The sequence below is a fragment of the Chenopodium album genome, chromosome 24 (genome assembly GCF_948465745.1).
Source record: "Chenopodium album chromosome 24, dcCheAlbu1.1, whole genome shotgun sequence".
Lineage (NCBI taxonomy): Eukaryota > Viridiplantae > Streptophyta > Magnoliopsida > Caryophyllales > Amaranthaceae > Chenopodium > Chenopodium album.
Window position 1 is genome coordinate 1,298,290 of NC_137857.1, and position 23,314 is coordinate 1,321,603.

The following is a 23,314-nucleotide window of genomic DNA, read 5'->3' on the forward strand; positions in this document are numbered from 1 at the left end:
AATAAAAATTGCCGAGATTTTTACCGTGGTCGCTAATACCCTCCATGAGTCCAATTGGGTGGGTGGAACCATCCAGATTGCCTTAAAACGGTGAATTTATTCGTTCGAAACTTGCATCGATCACGTGAATCAAGCCTACCGCGTAAATTTATGACAACATATAATGGTCAAATATGGTTCCAAACGTCATTATATGAACCTAAGGTGTATCACCTAGGGTCTCAAGACTTTTCGCCACCGGGCCCTTGACATTAAAAAAAACCCTCAAAATCGTGGATAATAGCTTTCAATTTTGGAATTTTTTTGACCTTTTTTCGCCTTGAAATAAAAATTGCCGAGATGTTTACCATGGTCCCTAATATCCTCCGGGAGTCCAATTGGGTGGGTGGAACCATCCAATTTTCCTTAAAACGGTCAATTTATTCGTTCGAAACTTGTACCGATCTCGTGAACTCAAGCCTACCATGGACATTTATGAAAACATATAATGGTCTAATATGGTTCCCAAACGTCATTATATGACCCTAAGATGTTTCCCCTAGGGTCTCAAGACTTTTCGCCTCCGGCCTCCGTAACATCAAAAATTCCTCAAAAAGCGTGGATTAGCCTTCAATTTTGAAATTTTTTGTCTTTTTTTTGCCCGGAAATAAAAATTGCCGAGATGTTTACCATGGATCCTAATACCCTTCGGGAGTCCAATTGGGTGGGTGGAATCATCCAATTTGCCTTAAAACGGCCAATTTACTCGTTCGAAACTTGCACCGATTTCGTGAACTCAAGCTTACCACGGACATTTATGAAAACATATAATGGTCAAATATGGTTCCAAACTTCATTATATGACTCTATGATGTATCCCCTAGGGTCTCTAGACTTTTCGCCACCGGCAAACATAAAAAATTCCTCAAAAAGCGTGGATAATAGCCTTCAATTTTGGAATTTTTTGACCTTTTTTCTCCTGCAAATAAAAATTGTCGAGATGTTTACCGTGGTCCCTAATATCCTTCGGGAATCTAATTGGGTGGGTGGAACCATTCAATTTGTCTTAAAACGGTCAATTTATTCGTTCGAAACTTGCACCAATCTCATGAACTCAAACCTACCACGTATATTTATGACATATAAAGGTCAAATATGGTTCCAAATGTCATCATATGACCCTAAGATGTATCCCCTAGGGTCTCAAGACTTTCGCCACCGGCCTCTGTAACATCAAAAATTCCTCACAAAATAGCCTTCAATTTTAGATTTTTTTGATCTCTTTACGCACGGAAATAAAAATTTCCAAGATGTTTACCGTGGTCCCTAATATCCTCCAGGAGTCCAATTGGGTGGGTGGAACCATCCAATTTTCCTTAAAACGGTCAATTTACTCGTTTGAAACTTGCATCGATTTCAAGAAACCAAGCCTACCACGGACGTTTATCACAACATATAATGGTCAAATATGGTTCCAAACGTCATTATATGAACCTAAGATGTATCCCCTTGGGTCTCGAGACTTTTCGCCACCGGCTCCCGTATCATCAAAAATTCCTCAAAAAGCGTGGATAATAGCCTTCAATTTTGGAATTTTTTGACCTTTTTTCGCCTGGAAATAAAAATTGCTGAGATGTTTATTATGGTCCCTAATACCCTCTGGGAGTCCAATTGGGTGGGTGGAACCATCCAATTTGCCTTAAAACGGTCAGTTTATTTGTTCGAAACTTGCAACGATTTCGTGAACTCAAGCCTACCACGGGCATTTATGAAAACATATAATGGTCAAATAAGTTTATAAACGTTATTATATGACCCTAAGATGTATCCCCTAGGGTCTCAAGACTTTTCGCCACCGTCCCCCGTAACATAAAAAATTCCTCAAAAAGCGTGGATAATAACCTTCTATTTTGGATTTTTTTGACCTTTTTTCGCCCAGAAATAAAAATTACCGAGATGTTTACCATGGTCACTAATGTCCTCCGTGAGTCCAATTGGGTGGGTGGAACTATCCAATTTTCCTTAAAACGGTCAATTTACCTGTTTTCTTGCACGCCTTTTGTATTGGCTATAAGCTTTTATGGGACATGCACGTAGCTGGATAATGGTCATATATGGGTTGAAACAATATTATATGACCCCGGGATGCATCCCATAATGTTCCATGAAATTCCGACACCGGGTCCCGACACATCTTAAATTGCTCCGATTTCGTGTATTATAGTCTTCATATTTTGCTTCCGTATATCATTTTTTCACCCGGCAAAATTATGCATCCAAGTACTTCCATGGGTTCGCATAAGGTTTTGGGAGTCATACATAGTGCCTGAAACCATTTCATTCATCCTTAATCATCATGTCTTATGGCACCTTGGGAGTTGTAACTAGTGCCCGGAACCAAGTATGCCTTGTCCTTGGGTGCACATGTCTTGTGCACATCCCACACGAACCCTTGTACCATCCAACATCCCAACACTTAGGCTTTGTGACTTGTCTTAATCTTGTACTTATTATTTTTTAGCATACGAGATGCATCGCTAACCTCGTTTTCCAAAATATAGGTGTTTTAGGGAATATGGTGGGGGGGTTGGGGGGGGGAGACAAATCGAAGCGACATACGGCTGAATCTCAGTGGATCGTGTCAGCAAGGCCACTCTGCCACTTACATTTCCCCGTCGCGTATTTGAATCGTCTGCAAAGGATTCAACCCGCCGCTCGGTAGAAATTGTCCTTTAAGGCGACTCTCACGGCGCATCCACCACGCGAGCTTAGCCTACGACAAGTGTCCTTAGGGGCTGAAACCCCTACTGTAGGACGACAATCGGGCGGCGGGCGCATGCGTTGCTTCTGGCTCGGATTCTGACTTAGAGGCGTTCAATCATAATCTAGCACACGGTAGCTTCGCTCCACTGGCTTTTCAACCAAGCGCGATGACCATTTGTGTGAATTGAATCAACAGTTCCTCTCGTTCTAGGTTGAATTACCATTGTGACACTGTCATCAGTAGGATAAAACTAACCTGTCTCACGATGGTCTAAACCCAACTCACGTTCTTTATTGGTGGATGAACAATCCAACACTTGGTGAATTCTGCTTCACAATGATAGGAAGAGCCTACATCAAAGGATCAAAAAGCAACGTCGCTATGAACGCTTGGCTGCCATAAACCAGTTATCTCTATGGTAACTTTTCTGACACCTCTTAAGTATCGTTAGGCCATGCTTTCACAGTTCGTATTCTTATGTACCCTTCTGTTCCACACGAGATTTTTGTTCTCGTTGAGCTAATCTTAGCACACCTGCGTTATCTTTTAACAGATGTGTCGCCCCAGCCAAACTCCACACCTGACAATGTCCTACGCCTAGATCGGCCCGCAAAGCAGACTTAGGTTTAAAAGGAGGGGCATTGCCCCGCTTCCGACTCACGGAGTAAGTAAAATAACGTTAAAAGTAGTGGTATTTCACTTACGCCGAAGCTCCCACTTATCCTACACCTGTCATGTCATTTTACAAAGTCGGACTAGAGTCAAGCTCAACATGGTCATCTTTCCCCGCTGATTCTGCCAAGCCCGTTCCCTTGGCTGTGGTTTCGCTGGATAGTAGATAGACTAGACACGGACAGTGAGAATCTCGTTAATCCATTCATGCGGGTCACTAATTAGATGACGAGGCATTTGGCTACCTTAAGAGAGTCATAGTTACTCCCGCTAACCCGCTGTTTACCCGCGCTTGGTTGAATTTCTTCACTTTGATATTCAGAGCAGTAGGTAGAAAATCACATTGCGTTAACATCCGCAGAGACCATCGCAATGCTTTGTTTTAATTAAACAGTTGGATTCCCCTTGTCCATACCAGTTCTGAGTTGACTGATCGACGCCCGGGGAAGGCCACCCAAGGGACTGTTCCCAGTCGTCCCCCGACCGGCACTCGGCAACCCACTCTCGCCACGGAAGCAGCTCGAGCAGTCCGCCGACAACCGATGGGTTCGAGACTGGGACCCCGTGCCCAGCCCTTAGAACCAATCCTTATGGATCCATTTTGCTGACTTCCCTTGCCTACATTGTTCCATTGACCAAAGGCTGTTCACCTTGGAAACCTGAAGCGGTTATGAGTACGACCAGGCACTATGCAATGTACAATAGGTCAAGCTTGGCGCATTCCACTCCGATCCTCAATCAATAAAAGCCAAAGGCGAAAGTTATGCCTGGGAGATCAATTAGGTTCATCTTAAAATATTGGTGATGAAACCTTGGAGGAAAGGCTCTTAGTATGTGTTTCTCATAGACAAATTGAATCTTTACTGTACATATGTTATTGTACAACAATTTCATACTTTAATTTGGAAGGAAATTAAATTCAAATGAGATATTTGGAAATTTAAGTTTCCCTCCCTAAGTATATGACAATTTTGAACTTTGTTTTAGAATAGTTTAGAACTAAAGCAAGGCTTTAAGTCTTTATTTTATTCCATCAACTTCCACTACTAGTAAAATGTAGCATTTATTTATTTGCATCCAAAATATTCTTTCTTTCCATGAGTCTCCGGTATAAGATTCCTCCCACTTTTTGTTGATGCTGATAGTAATATTCCGATAAGGATCATTTTCTTACCGAGGTTATGTATTGGTATCTTGTATTATAATACGTAGTACTATCTCTTGATTAGTTAGTTGTATATATAATATGTTGATTTTTTTTTTTTTTTATTTTTTTTTTATTTATATATATATAAAAGTAATTATCCAAATAACTTATAAATTAAACTTGGCCTTGAGTGCTTGACTCATAGTTAGGTATTATTCTTAATGAAACATTGTGCTCACTTTTTAATTATTTTATTTATTTATTTATTTATTTTTAATGTAAGTACGCTTTCCAGTATGTAGTCTTGATCATCTGTTTTTACTTAATTAAATATTACTGTATTATATTAGAAGATCGTACTCTTTGTAATAATTATGTTTTTCTATTAACTTGAATCTCGTATCATCACTAATTTAAGCAAGAACATGTTAGGAATTCCAATCATATATGTATAAATCATTACTGACGATCTAAAGCCATAACACACTATTCTGAAATATACCTACTATACGTATTAGAATCATATACACGGTTAGTTCCCGACGAAAGAATCTGTATGGTTGTGAATGGATCGGTTTTTTGTAAAAAGATGTGAATAATATACATCTAATGAACGATTATAGGTGAATTAGTTGAGCATCAAATAATATATAAGTCGAGAGACAGCCTAACCATTAACAAACTTTGAGGGTAAAACCAATAAAATAGTGGTCCTGTTATTTTACACATTCAATTCATAGGATACTCTCCAACCCAAAAAAGGGGTTTGTAAAAAATTTAAATTAGTGGATAAAATTGATATGTAAAAAGGAAGAAAAGGAAATATATATTACTTCAATTCACCTGATGTTACAATAAATAAACTAGCATCGGAATTATGTAGATACGCATATATATAAAGGTGGTGTATTTATGCAAGTACATACTGCAGTGTTTGAAAAGGTGGCAGCCTAGGTTACCTAGTGAAGGGGATAAATTTTGCTCTAGATATCAGAGTTTTATGTCACTTTCCACATGCAAATACGAACTATACTTTATCTGTTCTTTTTTAATTGTTACGTAGAAGAAATACGTACAGATAGAAATCAAAATATCATTGTACAAATAAATTATGTTGTAGTTAATTTAGTTTTAAAAAGAATAAATATAATATATTTGTTTTTTAAGGGTAAAAAGGATGAAATGTCTTGTTCAAACTAAAAAGGTGATATTCAATTTCTTTCTCAACTTTGTAAGAAGATTTAAGGTGCTTTTAAAAGCAATAATGATAAGTTGAGGGATTAATTAAGAGTTAAATTAAGGGGTTTTGTATAATTAAAAAAATTAATGTGGGTTTTAACAGATTTGGTCTGGTAAAGCAGTTGCAAGAAGAATTATATTAGTGCAAGTTAGAATATTACAACATGGATAGTTGCATTGCCTTCTTTGGCTTTTATTTGGATTCTTTAGCAAAGCAACTTCTTATGGCCTTGTCTAACCTTCTTTACTACATCCCAATCTCTGGGGGATTACCTTTCCTCCTATAATTTTTCTTATGATCTCGATCGACTATAGAGTCATTGAATCAGGCGATTCATAATTTCGAATTAACATTTCAAAATCGGGGAAGATTAATTAAAAGAATTGTTGATCGTGTGATTTCTAATTTCGAATTAAGGTTTAGATAAGACTATGCATATATTTCTTAAAACGAGATGTAGTTTTATGTCAAAACAATAGCTTTACTGAATTGTTGGGCCTAGAAGTTTAAGAATAAGAGGCTAATGTGCTCGAATTAACAATTTGAGCCCTTCTTTACACCTCTCCTCGATTCGAGCCTCCACAACCCTCTTATGCTACATCTTTAGGCAAATGATGATTTGATAGTCCGAGGCATGTCTTTAATTTGGGAATAGACTTTTGAATGAAAATCACTCTCTCGTCATACTTCATCTAGTCTACCACCAATAGTCATAGAGGTGGCCAATATGCGCATGCCGGTTTCAGCCTTAAATGACTAAGCGAAAATTCCCGTGAGGGTTTATCTATTAGTTTAGTCCTGAAACTAGTGCAAACATGGCCAACCTATAAAATCCCTGGTACAGTGGGCTGCTAAATTGCCCTATGGCTAGAACAATCCAACACAAGGCTGATCAGTTCAAGGCCTAGCTTGATCAAATCTTTTTCGGTGTTTAGAATGGCCTGAAATAGGATAGTTCACTAGTTTATGGGATACACAGATAAACATTCTAGAGATAACCCCTCTCAGGATACTTTCCAACCATTATTTTCCCCTCCCTCTAGCTAAAAAGAGGATTCTATCCTGGAGTATATGGGTCTCCCCTAGCTGGTTCTCCCTCGAAGCTCTGCTATGGTCACCTTCAGTTTGAATGTACGCTGATGGTTGATGTTACACCAAACCACCTTTTAATAGGATAGGGGTGGGAATATTACCCAACCTTAAACATCAAACAATGTCTGATACTTCTGTAGCTCACTTAGACAAAGAGCATTCACATAATTATAGCATAAATGTTTCACTACACAGAACAACAGATACTCAATGCGAGAGTAATCAGATATGAAGTGAAATCCTTTATGTGTATTAGGTAACAACAAAGGCAGGCAGCAAAAGTTGTATAAACTCTACTGTAATTTACAAGTATATTAAGCATGTCAGAAAGGTGAACAATACAGAATTACAGTATGAGTTATTTACAGGCAGAATAATTACAATTCAGAGGGCAAAGATGCAGGTTTTGTACGACAGACAATCAAAAGTTAAATATATTGAAAGAATGTGAATTGCTTCATCTGTACACTACTCCCTAATCTCATGGATTCATGGAGCACCAGCTCATATCATCCCTTCTTATGAGAGCCAATTGCAAAATATAATGCATAACTTCCTCATCTCAAGAGGAAATGACTCTAAGATAGGACTAAACAGAAGCAGCAGATTGATGGAAATGTCGTTGGAACACTTGTGTCTCTGGTTCCTAATTTTCTACTAGCAGGCAGTTCGCTTTGGCTGCTGGGTTCGAATTGACACACAACTACAAGCAATATTCAAAGACGGGAGGAGGGAAGAAAGGCTTGTTGTAACTGCTTTAGGGATGAATACCTCTTTGTTTCTGGAAGTATCATCAGAAGTCTCCTTGTATCCCTCAAGATCAGCTTGCGTTACCAAGACTTCATCGCTTGAAGGAGAATGTCCAGTATCAGGGAAACAAGTGCTATAATATTGTTGAACAGCCTGCAGGTTGGGTCAATTTATTAACAAACTGATGGTTCACATACACTACTAATGTAATAATGTACTTGGTATTCATTTTCCATCAATATTTACTTCACTAGTGAATGTAGAAGAATAGAAGATAGAGCGATTGAAATGGTATACCCAAAATTTTGAGGCAAAAAGCTAAGATAAGTAGATAACACCTCAGATTCAAGCTTCCTATAGTTTGGGTCAAAAAAAAAAAAAAAAAAAGAGTTTCCTATAGTATATACTTTGTGTAATCATCCAAGTGGGTAAATTTAATAAGATTGGTTCACTTTAGGAACAAGGGCATATTCCCTTCACCTGATTTTTACCAATTCTCTTTTTGTGGGGGAACCAAGGAGAAGTTGCAAAAAATTGAGAAAATCCTTTACACAAAACTTACATAACATTTCTTGCAACTACACTCTATTGGATAAACACAAAAGTCAAGAATTACATAATAGATAATAGCAAAAATTTCAATGATCTTCTAGAACTACTAGAAGATTTTCTCGTAGAAATAAAAGATAAACATGTAATGAAAAGTGAGCTTCTTTTAGCATACCTTGGCCTGCATAGAAGTCAATAACACTCGAGGTCGTTTTGCACGTATTACATCCATAGCAGTAGATGGTGTCATTTGCTTGTACTTGACCTGTCAAAGACATTGACCATTGAAATTCTCTCCAAACAATAAAGACAAAGAGAAGTTACATTACAGAACTTTGGCATCTAAGAATTGCTGTCAGCCTGTCAGTGATAAAACATTACCATGTAGCAAAGTGCAACAGTCGTGCTCCTTCCTCTCCCAGCTTTACAATGTACATAAGTTGCTCTACCACAAGATGCATTATCTGTACCCAACAAAAAAAAAAAAATGAAGTTAGCTAACTATTGCAAAACAACAATGATCAAGCACATACCAGAAACTCAAAACAAGCCAATATTTACTCACGATGTATAAAATCTACTGCTCTATTGATATCATCAAAAGAAGGAGCATACAGGTAGTCTCTGGTTGGGATGATGAGATGCTCCATTCCATGAGTCTAAGAAGACCAAGAAGTTAGGAGTTAGAGTCAATGACAACCTCACGAGAAAGAAGGTTAGAGCTTGAACGGCACTTGTACACAATTTGATAATATCTTAATTAAATCATATATGAAGTAACAAAGAATGCAATCCACCTCACCATGCTGACGGTGAATGACTCTGAAGGAAGGACAGTACACAAGACAAATCATCAAAACCAAGACATACTGGCAAAGAAAAGGGCTTGCTGGCAAACTTGATACAAGAGAATTAAAATGTAACAGAAATTTTGTGTCTTTCTGATGCATGGAAATTGATTAGAGGAATTCACTGGGAATCACTAATTATCATCCACAACATTTCATACTATAAATGCTGATCAAGCAAGAACACTGGAGCCTTTACACAAACAAAGCTATGTAAAATTATAGTCAGCAACAGACAAAGAAGACTGAACAATATATTGAGGAATAGGAACGAGATAAGACAGTTTATTTTCATAAATCATGTATCCTTACAGAAAAACACTCAAAAACATACAACCAGATCATGATGAGTGCTGAATCCTCTGAGAATATACTTGTATAAAACATAAGAGTGTGGCCTATGAGGTAGGCAGCAGAGTTTTGAAGGTGAAAAGGAGGCAGCAGTAAGGAGCCATGCAAACACCACAGTGAGCAGGCACCATGCAGGAGCTCACATAGGAGGTCATTCAAGACAATGAATCAATCTAGTCGAGAGACAGGTTAATTTTACAGCAGTTTTTAAGCTTTGGATGAACAACTGCTAAATAAGCAATAAGAATATTATATTTAGTATTTACCATGAAAGTCTCTAAGCCAAAAAAAAATTTAAAACCCATTCAGAATTTATACACATAAAGGCAATCCCTCCCAAACTATCATAGAAGTTCTATGAGGCACATAATAACAAAGCCCTCCAAGCTGTTCTATATTATAACATAGTGCTTTTTACAAGGGTCCCACTGATATGCAGGATAAGCATAATGCCTTAACCCTACAGCTGCACTGCCACAGAAAAGTAGCTTCTGCTTGACTCTTTGATCAGAAAGACAAACCAGTCAGGAACAGGTGCATTCATGTGAAGGTCAGCAAATTCTTCTTCCGTTAGACACAAGTCACACAATAGTAGTCATCTCAACTCTCAAGATTATTACAAAACTTAGAAAGCTTAAGATGTAGGTACTTCATAATTTATATTTAACAGTATCTCCAAGAAGAAACCTCATGATCTAAACCCCAGAGGCACAATCTGACACCAACATAGCCTTATTTAAATATATCCTGAAATGCATCCCAGAGAAATCCTCCAATTTTGGACAATTTTGCTATTACTATGTCAAATGTAACATCAGCTGAACAATGTTCGATGTACCCTAGCTAATTTGATAGGACTCACCAGATAAATACTTAGCAGTTAGTATAGAAAGGAAAACCTAATTTCCGAGCATAGCTTGCTCAAAACTTGATGGATTATGTAGAGAATAACCATGAGGTATGAGAGAAGTGATTTACACTAATCAGGATATAAGGAATTCAATGTGTTTACGATGGGCTTTCACAATCTCTATGTGGGAGAGCTTGCAATAGATCCCTGATAAAGAAGTACCTAATGCTAGCCTGCTAGGGGCCTAGGACACCATCAGGCTCAAGGGTCTGGCTGATTACAACAAATTCCGTTCAATAAAATCTTGGGAATGTCTGACATGTTTTCATTAACCACAAGAATTGATCTTGCTGATATGAATTCTGCAATTGAATAGCTTGTCAGTCCACAAAACTATCTATTTAACAACAAAATGACAAAAATCCAACATACAGCAAAGGCTCATCAGCAGATGATTTTCATGATAAAATTCCTGGTATTTGACGACTCTTGGACAAATATTTAATAGGACATAAACACAGACCTACAAAAGAAAGGAGCAGATGAAAGGAAGGTCATCATTGTAATCCACTAATCCATCATTCAGGTCATTTAGGAAACTTTCAACTAGTAACCTCTGTTCTTTCACTTTACAGGATATATAAACAAGTATAGCTTTACCATTTCAATTTTTTTGCTAGGTTTCAAGTTAAGATTTTTAAGGATAATTCACAGGCAGAAGGAAACTTGAAGCAGTTGAAGGCATCACCAGCTTAATTGCTGTTGGCTGGAAATGAAGTTCATTCTCAACAAATACTTTCAAATAAAAAAAATAAAAATACAGTCCCCAACTTCCACAGTCAAGTCACTTAAGCCGCCCAAAGTGTCCAAAAGACAGTGGACATAGTTACTATTAGATAAAAAGTTTATGACGCCAACATTAGTGAATGATATCTCATAATTCCTGGACTTGATGATTAGTGTTATGAGTCTTATGACTGATGAACATCAGGTATTCAGGTGCTGTTTTGTTTCTGTCAATTATGAAATTGAAAACCAGGACCTAACCCAAGTTTGGTGAAAAAGAAGCAACAGAAAACAAGAAAGGTTTCCTACATGAATGCAAAACAGAATTTTTAAAAGATAAGAATTCCAAGAATAACACACTGTTTATGCTATTCAAGCCATTTCAAGCATGAAATAGAACCACTGATCAAAAGAAGTCTTGTTCTTGCAGCTAGCCAGCTCATCAGGCAAAACAAATTCGGGATGTAAAGGTATATTTCAAGTTAAGATTCATAAGGATAATTCACAGGCACAAGAATGTAAATTACCAATTAAAACATTCACAAAGAGCTAAAATTCTCCTTTATGTATCATTATTGCTTATAATCTAGAATACTAATCACACCAGAAATGTCATGGAAAGACTAAAGGTATATACTGACCTTGTACATTGATGAAGGAACCAAAGTCTCAAACGGCTCATTAAGGGTAATCACCCCACCAACACCAAGTTGCTTCAAACGTTCAACATCTTTGGGGAATGGCACAGCACCTAAGAACAAGAACTTATTCCCAAAACAAAATCAAAATCAAATTTCTTAACAAATTATAAATGTCCCCACCATTTTATTTTACTTCATAATATATTCAAGATTTCTGCTTTCCATATTACAAGAATTCCCCACCATTTTAAATATTGACAAAGATATCAACTATACACGTTTAGGGTTTAATTCATCGATCAAACTCCCATAATATTCATCAATACCACCAAATGCAATTCAATAGTTTCACCCAATCACGACAAATTAAAAACATCAATATTGCAAGAAGACCCCAATAAATTAAACTTCAACAAATTTCTATACAACTATCATAAGCTAATAATAATATCAGACATCCATGTTCAAGATTCTAATTCAATAATCAAACCCCATAAAACTCTTCAATACCACCAAATGCAATTCAATAGTTTCACCCAGCTATGACAAATCAAAAGCACTAATATTACAAGAAAAACCCAATAAGCTAATAATAAGATTAAATGAAATTAATATGAAAATGGGACATAAAAAAATTGAAGTAAAACCTGATCAACTTGGTCCCACCATCTGAAATCAGATTCAATTCTATTGCGAAGAACATTGTAGAGAAGAGTTGGGTAGAAGAAGATCCTAGCTCCAGCTCCAATCAACACCTTTTTAGCATCAATCTTTATGATTTTTTTCTTCTGGGTTTTCTTCAAATTCCACTTTTCTATGTCATTAACAAGATTATCTTCTTGTTGGGTGGTCATCTTCTAAAAATGCAATCCCAAATAATAAAAAGTAATTGAAATTTTACTTAAAATTAAATTCTTTTTGTTATGTTAATTAGAACTATATATTGTCTATATCTACCAAATCGAAGTGTTGCTTACAAGAAAAATTGAGAGAGAATGAGTGATTCTAGTTTTGTTAAGAACAGATATTAGAAGTTTAGAACTATAGAGTATTATTACGCCTTCCGTTACTTTAACTTCTCCCTATGTCTTTCTTTAAATGACTCACGTGACACGTCTGCTTTATTTTAATAAGTGATATATGGAGTATATTTTCTTTTTACAAAGTATTTATCTTGTGCATTAAACAGATTTATTATTGAGAAAATACAAATTTATCTCCGTGATAAAACTTGCAAATACATCACATGATTTTCTGGTCATTTTTCACTTTAGTGTAGGGGTATGTTTGTCATTTTCGAGAAGAAAGCTCTAAAGCAGCTTCAATGGAGAATTCATGAAAACGAACCTCACAAGCACCATAATGGTGAGACCAACAAAGGAAGAAAATCACACAAGCAACCGACAAACACTTATCTTATAAGGTTAACAATTCATCTATTAATTTATATAAGGTGGGTGCAGATCGAAGGAAAGAAGAGGAAGCTAAAGCCATGAATATGAAAACATTTACAATTTTTCAAAATGAAGCCGTGAAGATGGCTCACGATCAGTGTCTCCCTCTTACGAGTAACTTTTACGAAGTGTGAGTCAGTGAGTGTATTTTGTAGATTATGTGTATACAGTGAGAGAAAAATACTAAGTGTAAAATAAAGAGGAATTATAAATTAAATAATTCATGCACTTATTTAGAAAATGAGATAGTATTACTAAGCGTGGATAGGTGCTCTTAAACTTAATTATATGACAAATTTACATAATGATGATGGAGTATAGAAGGAATTCACAAGTATGTACATGCTATAATTGTTCTTAAAACAAGTCTTGTTTGTTTTTATTATTACGCATTTATTACGGAGTATAATCTAATAAAGTGAAAGGTTTAATTGATTAAAGTTGAATATATAAATTAAGATAGTCCGACGATGATTTGAAGTGAATAAAAAATGAAGATATTACAATAATTAAAAGCAAGAAAAAAAGGTTGATAAATAAGAATTTTTATTTTCATTTTTATTATAGAACAACATTTTTATTTTATATAGAAGAACCCCATAACAATTTTACTAAATAAAGTATAATTATCATAATTGGATGATTTCCCTCTTATAATTTAATGTCATTTTCAATTTTTCATGAATCACTTTACACTTTGTCCAAGTAATCTCATGACAAAACCCACACGATTGATTATACACAAAGATTGAGCTAAACAACTAAGATATCTACGAGTACTATTTAATACATACACTTAATTTTACACCAAATTAGCATAGTAAGACCCACCATTTGCTGTCTCCACCTTCACTCCTAGCAGTAAACATACACTTCCACACCCAAATTAACACAAAACAATCATGAACATCAACACCACCTAAAAACCAACTCACAAGAACTTCTCAAAAAATGCCTACATTTCTTCTCATCATGTTCTCCCTCCCCCTCCTCCTCTTCCTCATCCTCTCCACCGAAGCCGCCTTCGGTATCGGCCTCGGCATGGGTGTCGGCATTGGCGGGGGAACTGCAGGTGGAGGCGGTGGTGGTGGTGGAAGTGGGGTTTGGATTGGCGGTGGTGACAACAATCCAAATTCACCCCCACAACAACAACAACAACCATCACCACCGCCACCACCATCACCACCTAGTCCTAGTCTAACTAAGGCTTACACAGCTCTACAAGCATGGAAAGCTGCAATTACTGAAGACCCAAATGGGGTTTTAGCCAATTGGGTGGGTCCAAATGTATGCAATTACAAAGGTGTATTTTGCTCATCTCTTCAAGACAATTATGATGGTGATAATATTTCCCCTGTTTTTTCCTCTGTTTTTGCTATAGATCTTAATCATGCAAATCTCAAGGGTATTCTTGTCAAAGAACTCACACTTCTCACTGAATTATCACTCCTTCACCTTAATTCCAACAGATTTTCAGGCACAATTCCTCAAAATTTCAAAGATTTTCAATTTCTCACCGAATTAGACCTTAGTAACAACCAATTTTCAGGCACATTTCCCAATCCCATCCTTTCCATGCCAAATCTCATCTATCTTGACCTTAGATTCAACAATTTTTATGGGTCAATTCCTGATGATCTTTTCACCAAACAACTTGATGCAATTTTCATCAACAATAACCAATTTCATGGTACACTCCCACAAAATTTGGGCAACTCCCCTGCTTCTGTCATTAACTTGTCAAACAATAATTTTTCTGGGGGTATTCCTGCAAGTTTAGGGTTTGTCAACTCTGCATTGAAAGAAATCTTGTTTTTAAACAACCAATTAAGTGGGTGTATCCCAGAAAATTTGGGGTTGTTCTCAGATATTACTGTTCTTGATTTGAGCTTTAATTCTTTAATGGGTCATTTGCCAGATTCATTGTCCTGCCTTGAAGATATACAAGTTTTGAATTTGGCACATAATAAATTATCTGGGGAGTTACCAGATTTAGTATGTTCATTGAAAAATTTGTTGAATTTGAGTATTGAGTATAATTTCTTTTCTGGGTATAGTTCAAAATGTTCAAATTTGTTCATGGGAAGTATTGGGTTTGATTTTTCATTGAATTGTATACCAGGAAAAATGATGCAGAGACCTCCACCAGAGTGTTATGGAATTCCTGGAACTGATTCAGATAGTTGTTTCAGGATTCCTGCTAAGCCTTTTGTTTGTGGTGGGTCTTTGCTTGATCTTATTCTAAATCTTGGAAATGTCCCACTTTCTCCTTGAATTCTGTGGGAGTTTTGATTTTTTTAGGGTATTATTACTCGGTAATCAGGGTCCGACTAATTCAGATTCGAGCCAACAAATGTTGCTGCGTTCTCGGGGTTCTGTATCAGCTGATTCAAGCACTTGTTAGTACGATGTACGATAGTAATTTAGGGTACATTATTCGGTGATCAGGGTCCGACTAATTCAGATTCAAGCCAACAAATGTTGTTCCGTACGTTCTGGGAGGTTTAATATCAGCTGATTCAAGCACTTGTTGGTACGATAATATACGATGGAGGGAGGGTTATTAACAAAGTTAGTTGGTGTAAGTTTTTGTTTGTAAAAGAGGTTGGTGAAAGGGTATGCTATCTCATTTAGTAGTATTGATGATAGTTGATGATTCTGACATGTAACTATATGCTATTTAATTTGATGCTCCTCAATATTGTATGTAATCCATTTATTAGTATCTTTCCTTCCATGTCCAAGTCAATCTTTGTTTATAATTTACTATGATTTGGATAAATGAACTATTTTGTGTATACTTTGTAGTAGCCAATTAATTTGAAGCTTTTAAGGATAGGTGCCTAAAATTTGGTCGAAAAATGTATATGAAATGAATCAAATGATACAAAGTCTCACTTGTGAAGTGATTTCGTGGGCTTGCAATCTTGCATTACTCTTTGGGGGTACAAGTGATGAGTACAACACCATAGAAACACTATGCAAATAGAAAATCAAGTACATGGCTGTGGCATGGTGCGTTACCGCCTTACCGGGATCAGTATGTTGATTGGCATGATTGCTCTTGGGTTTACCTTATAATGTCGATGTTAAAATACAGAATGAATAATATTTCTGGATTTACCATATAGTATTAGTTATTAGTCTTGATCAATAATAACAATCCATTCTATATTAAACCGACGTATGAAGTAGGTATAAAGATTGAGAGTTCATGATTCTCGAGTGTCAAAAGTAGCTTCTAGTTAGAATTTTGAAAATATATTGTCGAATTAGGATTGTTAGAAATTTAAACTAATAAGAACACAACTTAAATATCATTACAATAATAATAAAAGATTAAATGGCACAAAAAGGTCACAACACTCACAAGGCATGCATCACATTCCAAACATTTTATACTCAAATAGTTCAATCCTTTCATTTAGTACGGAATACAGTAGTTTATACTAACATACAACAATAAAGTACGAGTACTATGCTACTCGATCAAATTTTATTATCAACATAAAATAATGGTAATGACACAAATATGGTTGATATCGAAAGGGCCAAAGTTATCCAAAACAACAAACATCAAACTTTGTTCTTTTGCTAAGCCAATCAAATGACGAGTATTCATGAAGCATGTATGCAAAACAAATAATTATATTAATAATGGTTCATCAATCATCATGATATTTTTCAATTTTTGTAGGTGGATCCATTTTTACTTAACAGTTAACACTTTGAGTATGAGAATGTAACTAAGTAATACATACAAGTATATAATAATGGGGTTACAATCATATTGAGTACAATATATATAGTTCAAAAAACGTGTCAACTAAAAAAATTAATAAGGAGTATTGAAATAGAACGAAGTACTCCGTATTTAGTATGTGTAGTAACCGGAATAAGATGGATGTGAACGTGTGATATATGAACTTCATTTTAAATTTGGGTAGTGTATCCTAGTTCTTATCAGTGTGCTGTAGGCTTCACAAGGACTGCTTAATATAACAACATAAAAGTCAATGACAAAAACAGGGCTCGAGAGTGCAGTGGTCCATTATTATTTACCTTTGTATGAATGACTACTCCTACTCCTATTATTTGCATAGCTAATGCCAAGTTTTTGCTTTATGACTACATTTTCTCACCTACCTGTCTCTTTAATATTAATCATATTTCAGGTTTTTTTTTTTAATATTTCTTTTATTTCACGTGACACTCAAATGCTTGCTACCATAATTAAAAATCATATCATATCCAACTAAGATTTGAGAAAATAAAGCTTGATTTTGCATTAGGGATCCTTTTACAAGTCGCAAGACATTATTGATTTGTGAATTTACAAATACAGCTCATATATCGGTGTTGTTTGACTCGGGTTTATTTAAATTGATTCATACTCTTTCATACCTCAAATATGTTACTCTAAGGGTATGTTCTCTTCAGTTCCTGATTTCCTCCTCTCGTAAAATATTCAGCTCAGTGCAGTTTCAGTTCAGCTCAGTAAATCTAAACAGGCTCTTAGTCTTAAGCATGCTTGGGTTAATGGTAAAGTAGATGGAATAATTTTAATGGTATAGAATTAAACAATAAAAATTAAAATATAAACTAATTAACAAATATTTTACTCCTATAATGTACGTGGTGATTAGAGGTGGTTATTGGACAGGGTAGCCCAATGATAATAGGGTCAGGGCCAAGCTTACAGGGCTTTTAATGGACAGGGCTATTAATGGACAGGGTCCTTATTGGGTAGGGTCAATATAGGGCCAACATGTTTTTCCAATTTAGTTGATAAAGAAAATACATAATGTAAAAATAATTATATAGATTAATTTGTATTCATACGTATTTAATAATGGCTTTGTCCAATATTTATTTTAATTGTATTTTGTAGGCCCGCCCATTATCGACCCGCGACCCGCATTGGCCCGACCCTATATTGACCCTATAAAATGTGACCTTCTTTGACCCTGACCCGCAACCGCCCCGCACCGACCCTGACCTGACCCGCCCAGTAACCAGGTTTAGTGGTGATATTTGACTCTGGACTCTGGATTTCACACATGGAAATTGGAGAACTAGCCAAATAGTCTAGCCTCCTATTTTACATCTCTACGAGTAGCCAACTTGAGGTACATCTCTAGATTATATAAGATGGCATAAACGAGTAGCCAATTAATGTTAAGTGAGTCGTTAAAACTAGATTTATTAGTTAAATTAATTTATATGTGAGGTTATTTTTTTATTTTTTATTTTTTTTGAAGGAACATATGAGGTAGATTTAGATTCAAGTCAAAGTTGAATTAGGTAGTGTCGAAAAATATCAAGGTAATCGGGGTCTACAAAGGTATGAGCGCACTAAGAAAACAGGATAGGCCAATAGTGGACCAGCCACAATTGTAATTGATTGGATTGGGCTAGGTCGATTTGTCTCATTTACACTCCGATAACATTGAAGCCATCATGTACGGTCCGCACAATATATGTATTTGGCGAATTTTCGTTAATTTTATTGAAAGGCAATTAACTTAAGGGTAACTTAAAATAAATTTAATTAATTCATTTGAAAGTGATTTTTATTTTGTGAGTTTGATTATATGTTAATGTGTACTTTTTAATGGATATATGTTAAAAGTTAATGTGAAAACTGAAAAGTATAATATACATTATGACTTATGAGTGTTATCCCTACCTTATAAAAAGTGTAATAATAATGCTCTTATAAATAGTGCATGAACAATATTATCTCAAAAAAATGTTCTTTTATATATTTGCCTCCATTGTATTCAAAAGTTTTAAAATTATCTCTTGAATACCAAAGATGTTAATTGTTTGTATTTAAAATATTCTTATTTTATTTTTTACTCAACAAATGGTTTAATTAAGTTTAATGATTTTATTTTTGTTTATAGTAGCAACTTGCATTCATGTGGTGCGTTGAAAATTCGGTGGCCGGTGAGACTTAAGTTTACTCGGTGTCTCAGTGGATTTTAAAGGTTGTTATTATATTTTTTTTAAAATTTGATTTTTAAGAAAAAGTATACTTAAAGAGTTAAAGTCAGTGCTATTTGGCGTAACCGTGTAATTAGGTAGAATATATAACTAATAATTAGTTACTTTGCATTTGATTAGTTTTTTTAGCAACAACTCAGGTAATTAGGCGAATCTCCTTGTAAGTAGCAAAGGTGTTTTGAACAATTTTTTCGTTAGTGTTTAACTTACTTTTACTTAATTTACAGAAATATTCTCAAATGAAAGCAACTTCACGTGAAATAATCAACATATCTCTAATATACAACGCCTACTCCCTTTGATTTTGTTTATGTGTCCCATTTTGACTGAGCATGTATGCAATGTTAAATGCTAACCGATGATGTCTAAAAATATTAGTAATCTTAAATAACTATTAAAAAGTTGATAGGTAGAATCTATACTTTGTGATGATTCTAACAAAATGCCTTATATAACATCAATCATGTATTAAGCATAAATCACACATTACAGTATATAAATAATATAAATCATTTAAAAGTCAAACTAAAACATTTAAAAACGGAGAAAATATGTGCTATTTGCAGCTGTGGGGCGGGGTAAGTCCATGTCCGTTTTAACGATGAGTCATGCAAGCGAGTTTATAGTAAGTATTATTCCCATCATATGAATAAAATTAATATTTGTATCATCTCAGAAGTTTCTCCCAATTAAAGAAATCTATAAGGAATCTGCCTGCAGAATTCCATAATCTATAGTCTTAGATTTATACATTAAAATTGACCATATAATAAAGTCTTTACTGTAATATTTAATTTGTAATATTCATACATCATTGTAACGAAGTTATATATACCGATCAAGATACCAAATGTTAGCACCACACCACTACTAAACTTGTTCTATACATTCACACTATCTCTTCAATCTATATCTGAAATTGATATAGCACGTATAAATCTTACATTTCATCCATGGCGCCGGCAGCAATATCATCTTCAATTTCTTCTGGATTAAGGTAATAACATGTTTAAATATCCATCATTTCATTAAATCTCTTTAGTAAAGGACAAATATTTGCTTTCTCTCTCTTTTTTTTTTTTTTTTTTTTTTTTTTTTTTTTTTTTTGTTTTGGTAACAATATGGTGCATATATGTATTGTATTCTTTTTACTTTTTAGCCAATATTTGGTTTTTAAATAATCATTTTATTTTTGTTTGTTTACCTTCTTTAATCCAAATCCAATAGAAAATATTTCTAGTAATAATACTCAGACACCAGTCACACCACTGTATGAGTGATATGAAACAATCTTTGAAGTCAATTGTTTGAATGAAATTACAAACAAAAAAAAAAAAAAATTTATAATTTATACTCTATCACGCTCCCGAGCCCATGCATTGGGCTTGAATTGTGGATACATTAGCCCTCCTCATACATTGACCTTTGTATCACATTGGCTCCGATACCATGCAAATTGCCTCTATCATGTTTTATACTCTATCATGCAGATTGCCTCTCCTTGCAACTTTTAAACGACATTTTTTTTTTTTTTTTTTTTTTGCTTAGAAATGATGAGAATGGGTACGCGGACATTGATTGGGACACATTAGGATTTGGGCTAACAAGTACAGATTACATGTACAAGATGAAATGTTTCAAAGACGAGGAATTTACGGAGGGTCAACTAATACCATATGGAAACATCGAGTTGAGCCCTGCTGCTTGTGTTTTGAATTATGGCCAGGTAATTAATCAATTAATTAAAATTTTATTTAGTAAATTTCTTTTATTTCGTTAACAATATTTTTAAGTATAGTTGGTTAATTAATGCATGCACTAATGATTACAGAGTTTTTTTTAAGCCACCTTGTATATAAAATTAACATTGAAAATCATTAATAATATAATATTAAACTGACAAAATGTGCTATCAAATATTCCGTACTATATATGTTGTCAAGTGGCTACTTTTAAATTACACTATTTACGTGACAATTAATCTCAAGTTGACGGTAGTAAGTTTGTGCTTGTAAAGGGTTTGTTTGAAGGATTGAAGGCAATGAGGAGAGAAGATGGGAAAATTGTTTTATTCCGACCAGATGAAAATGCGTTACGTATGAGAATAGGTGCCGAAAGGTTGTGTATGCCTTCACCTTCGGTTGATCAATTTATTGATGCAGTTAAACAAACTGCTCTTGCTAATAAACGTTGGGTATGTAACATATAAGTATAGTTTCCAACCTTCAATTCGTATGATTATTGATGTAATTACGAATTAATAATTATCCTCCTTTGTATTATAAAAAATTCTAATCTCATACAATATGTTGTAACAGATTCCTCCACCAGGGAAAGGTTCATTATACATTAGACCTTTGCTCCTAGGAACTGGAGCTATCCTGGGTGTGGCTCCTGCACCCGAGTACACATTCCTTATCTATGCTTCTCCAGTTCGTAACTATTTTAAGGTTCACTCTCTGTTCTTTAATGTTACCTATGCAGTACTTCGTATTATCTAGAGATAGATGGAGTATATATATGTGATTTTACTATTGATTTAGTAGTAATCGTAATTTAACTTGTATTAGGAAGAGAGTGCTGCCTTGAATTTGTACGTTGAGGATCAATTTGATCGTGCTTCTCGCGGTGGTGCTGGTGGGGTGAAATCAATTACCAACTATGCGCCAGTAAGCAATTGTTTTATACTCTATCACTCACTTTAATTTCAAAACTATATATTGATGGTACGTACGTGTGAAATCTATATAAATCTATTACCAACTTATATCATATACATTCGATCTTTAATGTATATTAGGCTATGAAACCATTAGCAAAAGCGAAAAACAATGGATATTCGGATGTCTTGTATCTTGATTCCGCGACTGGGAAATATATAGAGGAGGTCTCTGCTTGTAATATATTTATGGTTAAGGTACTACTTCTCGGATCTTACATATAAGCATATATAATTATTATATATTTATATATATATACACAACTATACAAGGATGAAAAAATGTACTCTCATTATTTTGTTTTGCATGGAGTCAGATCAATAGAAATCACTATGATTGTGATGCATCACATGGTTCATTTAATTTGAAATGTACGTGCACATTTTATGTTACAGGACAAAATAATCTCAACTCCGCCAACAAAAGGCACAATTCTCCCAGGAGTGACGAGAAAAAGCATGATCGAAATTGCTCGAGAACAAGGTTTTAAGGTTAGTCAGATCATTCAATTCAATCAAGGTTATACATCGCCACGTTGAACAACCAATACGTAGTTAGCAATATGACATGATTGACTAAGCTACTCGACGACTATGTATAGCACCTTATCTCAAATGAGTACAACTTGTTTAGGTTGATGAGCGGCAGATTGCGGTGGAGGAATTGCTCGAAGCAGATGAAGCTTTCTGCACCGGAACTGCTGTTGTGGTTGTACCTGTGGGTAGCATAACATACCAAGGCAAAAGGTATGTACACAACTACATTGATTTTTTATGAAAATTTTATAGTGATCGTTTGAAATATAACTACCATAATGTTTTATATTAATGGTCAAAATAATATAAGTATGAGCACGATTTAAAGAAAGATTTTTTGTGTTTAACAATGCAGGGTAGAATATGGAACAACAGACACCAATTCAATGTATAAGAAACTCTCCTCAATATATGCTGGTGTTCAAAATGGCCAGATTGAAGACAAGAAGGGTTGGATAGTTGAAATTAACTAACTAAGGTTTTTATAGTTTCATATTATTGCTTGTTCCATTAGTATGAAATTGAAAATTAAATGTAATTTGTAGTTTATTTTATCAAAGTATTTATTGTGTTTTGCAAGTATTATTCATAATTTTCAAATAATATTGCAAACATTAGTTAAGCATTCAATATAATGCACTAGACGATTTTTTTATTTTAACCGATTAACCCCAAGAGTTGGTGCATGCATGCCCTAATAACAGCTATTTACTCCATTGGGTGTTATGGAGTTTTTCTAAGAAAGTGCATCTTTATTTTTTAACCTTTTCCGGTCAACAACCACCGCATGTCTTGTTCACAACCTACCCTTCTAGTGACTAAAATTGTTAGATAAGTACCGTTTCAAAAACGTGAAATATATACTAATGCATTGACAAATGTGAAATGAAAGTGTTGCAAATAGAATAAACAGAAAAATAAAGTAT

General features: G+C 34.9%; 2 protein-coding genes and 2 pseudogenes across 2 annotated transcripts; 2 read left to right on the forward strand and 2 right to left on the reverse strand.

Moving 5' to 3' along the window:
* Positions 1 to 2,579: 2,579 nt before the first annotated feature.
* On the reverse strand, positions 2,580 to 4,678 carry LOC145612899 (25S ribosomal RNA; annotated as a pseudogene).
* A 2,478-nt stretch (positions 4,679 to 7,156) lies between these two features.
* Positions 7,157 to 12,689, reverse strand: LOC145611591 (phosphatidylglycerophosphate phosphatase PTPMT2-like). The gene is made up of 6 exons (XM_081666930.1): positions 12,317 to 12,689; positions 11,670 to 11,792; positions 8,759 to 8,852; positions 8,575 to 8,657; positions 8,369 to 8,458; positions 7,157 to 7,797 (listed from the first exon to the last, which is right to left on the reverse strand). The coding sequence occupies exons 1-6, from the start codon at positions 12,521 to 12,523 to the stop codon at positions 7,552 to 7,554; spliced, it is 843 nt and encodes a 280-aa protein (XP_081523056.1). The 5' UTR covers positions 12,524 to 12,689; the 3' UTR covers positions 7,157 to 7,551.
* A 1,272-nt stretch (positions 12,690 to 13,961) lies between these two features.
* Positions 13,962 to 15,885, forward strand: LOC145612000 (leucine-rich repeat extensin-like protein 2 pseudogene; annotated as a pseudogene).
* A 4,197-nt stretch (positions 15,886 to 20,082) lies between these two features.
* LOC145610122 (branched-chain-amino-acid aminotransferase 2, chloroplastic-like) lies at positions 20,083 to 22,867 on the forward strand. The gene is made up of 9 exons (XM_081665387.1): positions 20,083 to 20,129; positions 20,699 to 20,858; positions 21,150 to 21,326; positions 21,451 to 21,582; positions 21,703 to 21,801; positions 21,933 to 22,049; positions 22,248 to 22,343; positions 22,486 to 22,598; positions 22,744 to 22,867. The coding sequence occupies exons 1-9, from the start codon at positions 20,086 to 20,088 to the stop codon at positions 22,859 to 22,861; spliced, it is 1,056 nt and encodes a 351-aa protein (XP_081521513.1). The 5' UTR covers positions 20,083 to 20,085; the 3' UTR covers positions 22,862 to 22,867.
* The last annotated feature ends 447 nt before the right edge of the window (positions 22,868 to 23,314 follow it).

What these genes read in the sequence shown, in the direction of transcription:
- LOC145611591 (XM_081666930.1), bottom strand. Translation starts at nt 12,523, where the DNA reads ATGACCACCCAACAAGAAGATAATCTTGTTAATGACATAGAAAAGTGG. An exon ending in CTGTTGCACTTTGCTACATG is followed by an intron (nt 8,459 to 8,574) that starts GTAATGTTTTAT and finishes TGTCTTTGACAG; the next exon opens with GTCAAGTACAAGCAAATGAC. An exon ending in TGACTTCTATGCAGGCCAAG is followed by an intron (nt 7,798 to 8,368) that starts GTATGCTAAAAG and finishes CCCAACCTGCAG; the next exon opens with GCTGTTCAACAATATTATAG.
- LOC145610122 (XM_081665387.1), top strand. Translation starts at nt 20,086, where the DNA reads ATGGCGCCGGCAGCAATATCATCTTCAATTTCTTCTGGATTAAG. An exon ending in TCAATTTCTTCTGGATTAAG is followed by an intron (nt 20,130 to 20,698) that starts GTAATAACATGT and finishes TGAGAATGGGTA; the next exon opens with CGCGGACATTGATTGGGACA. An exon ending in CAATTACCAACTATGCGCCA is followed by an intron (nt 21,802 to 21,932) that starts GTAAGCAATTGT and finishes AATGTATATTAG; the next exon opens with GCTATGAAACCATTAGCAAA.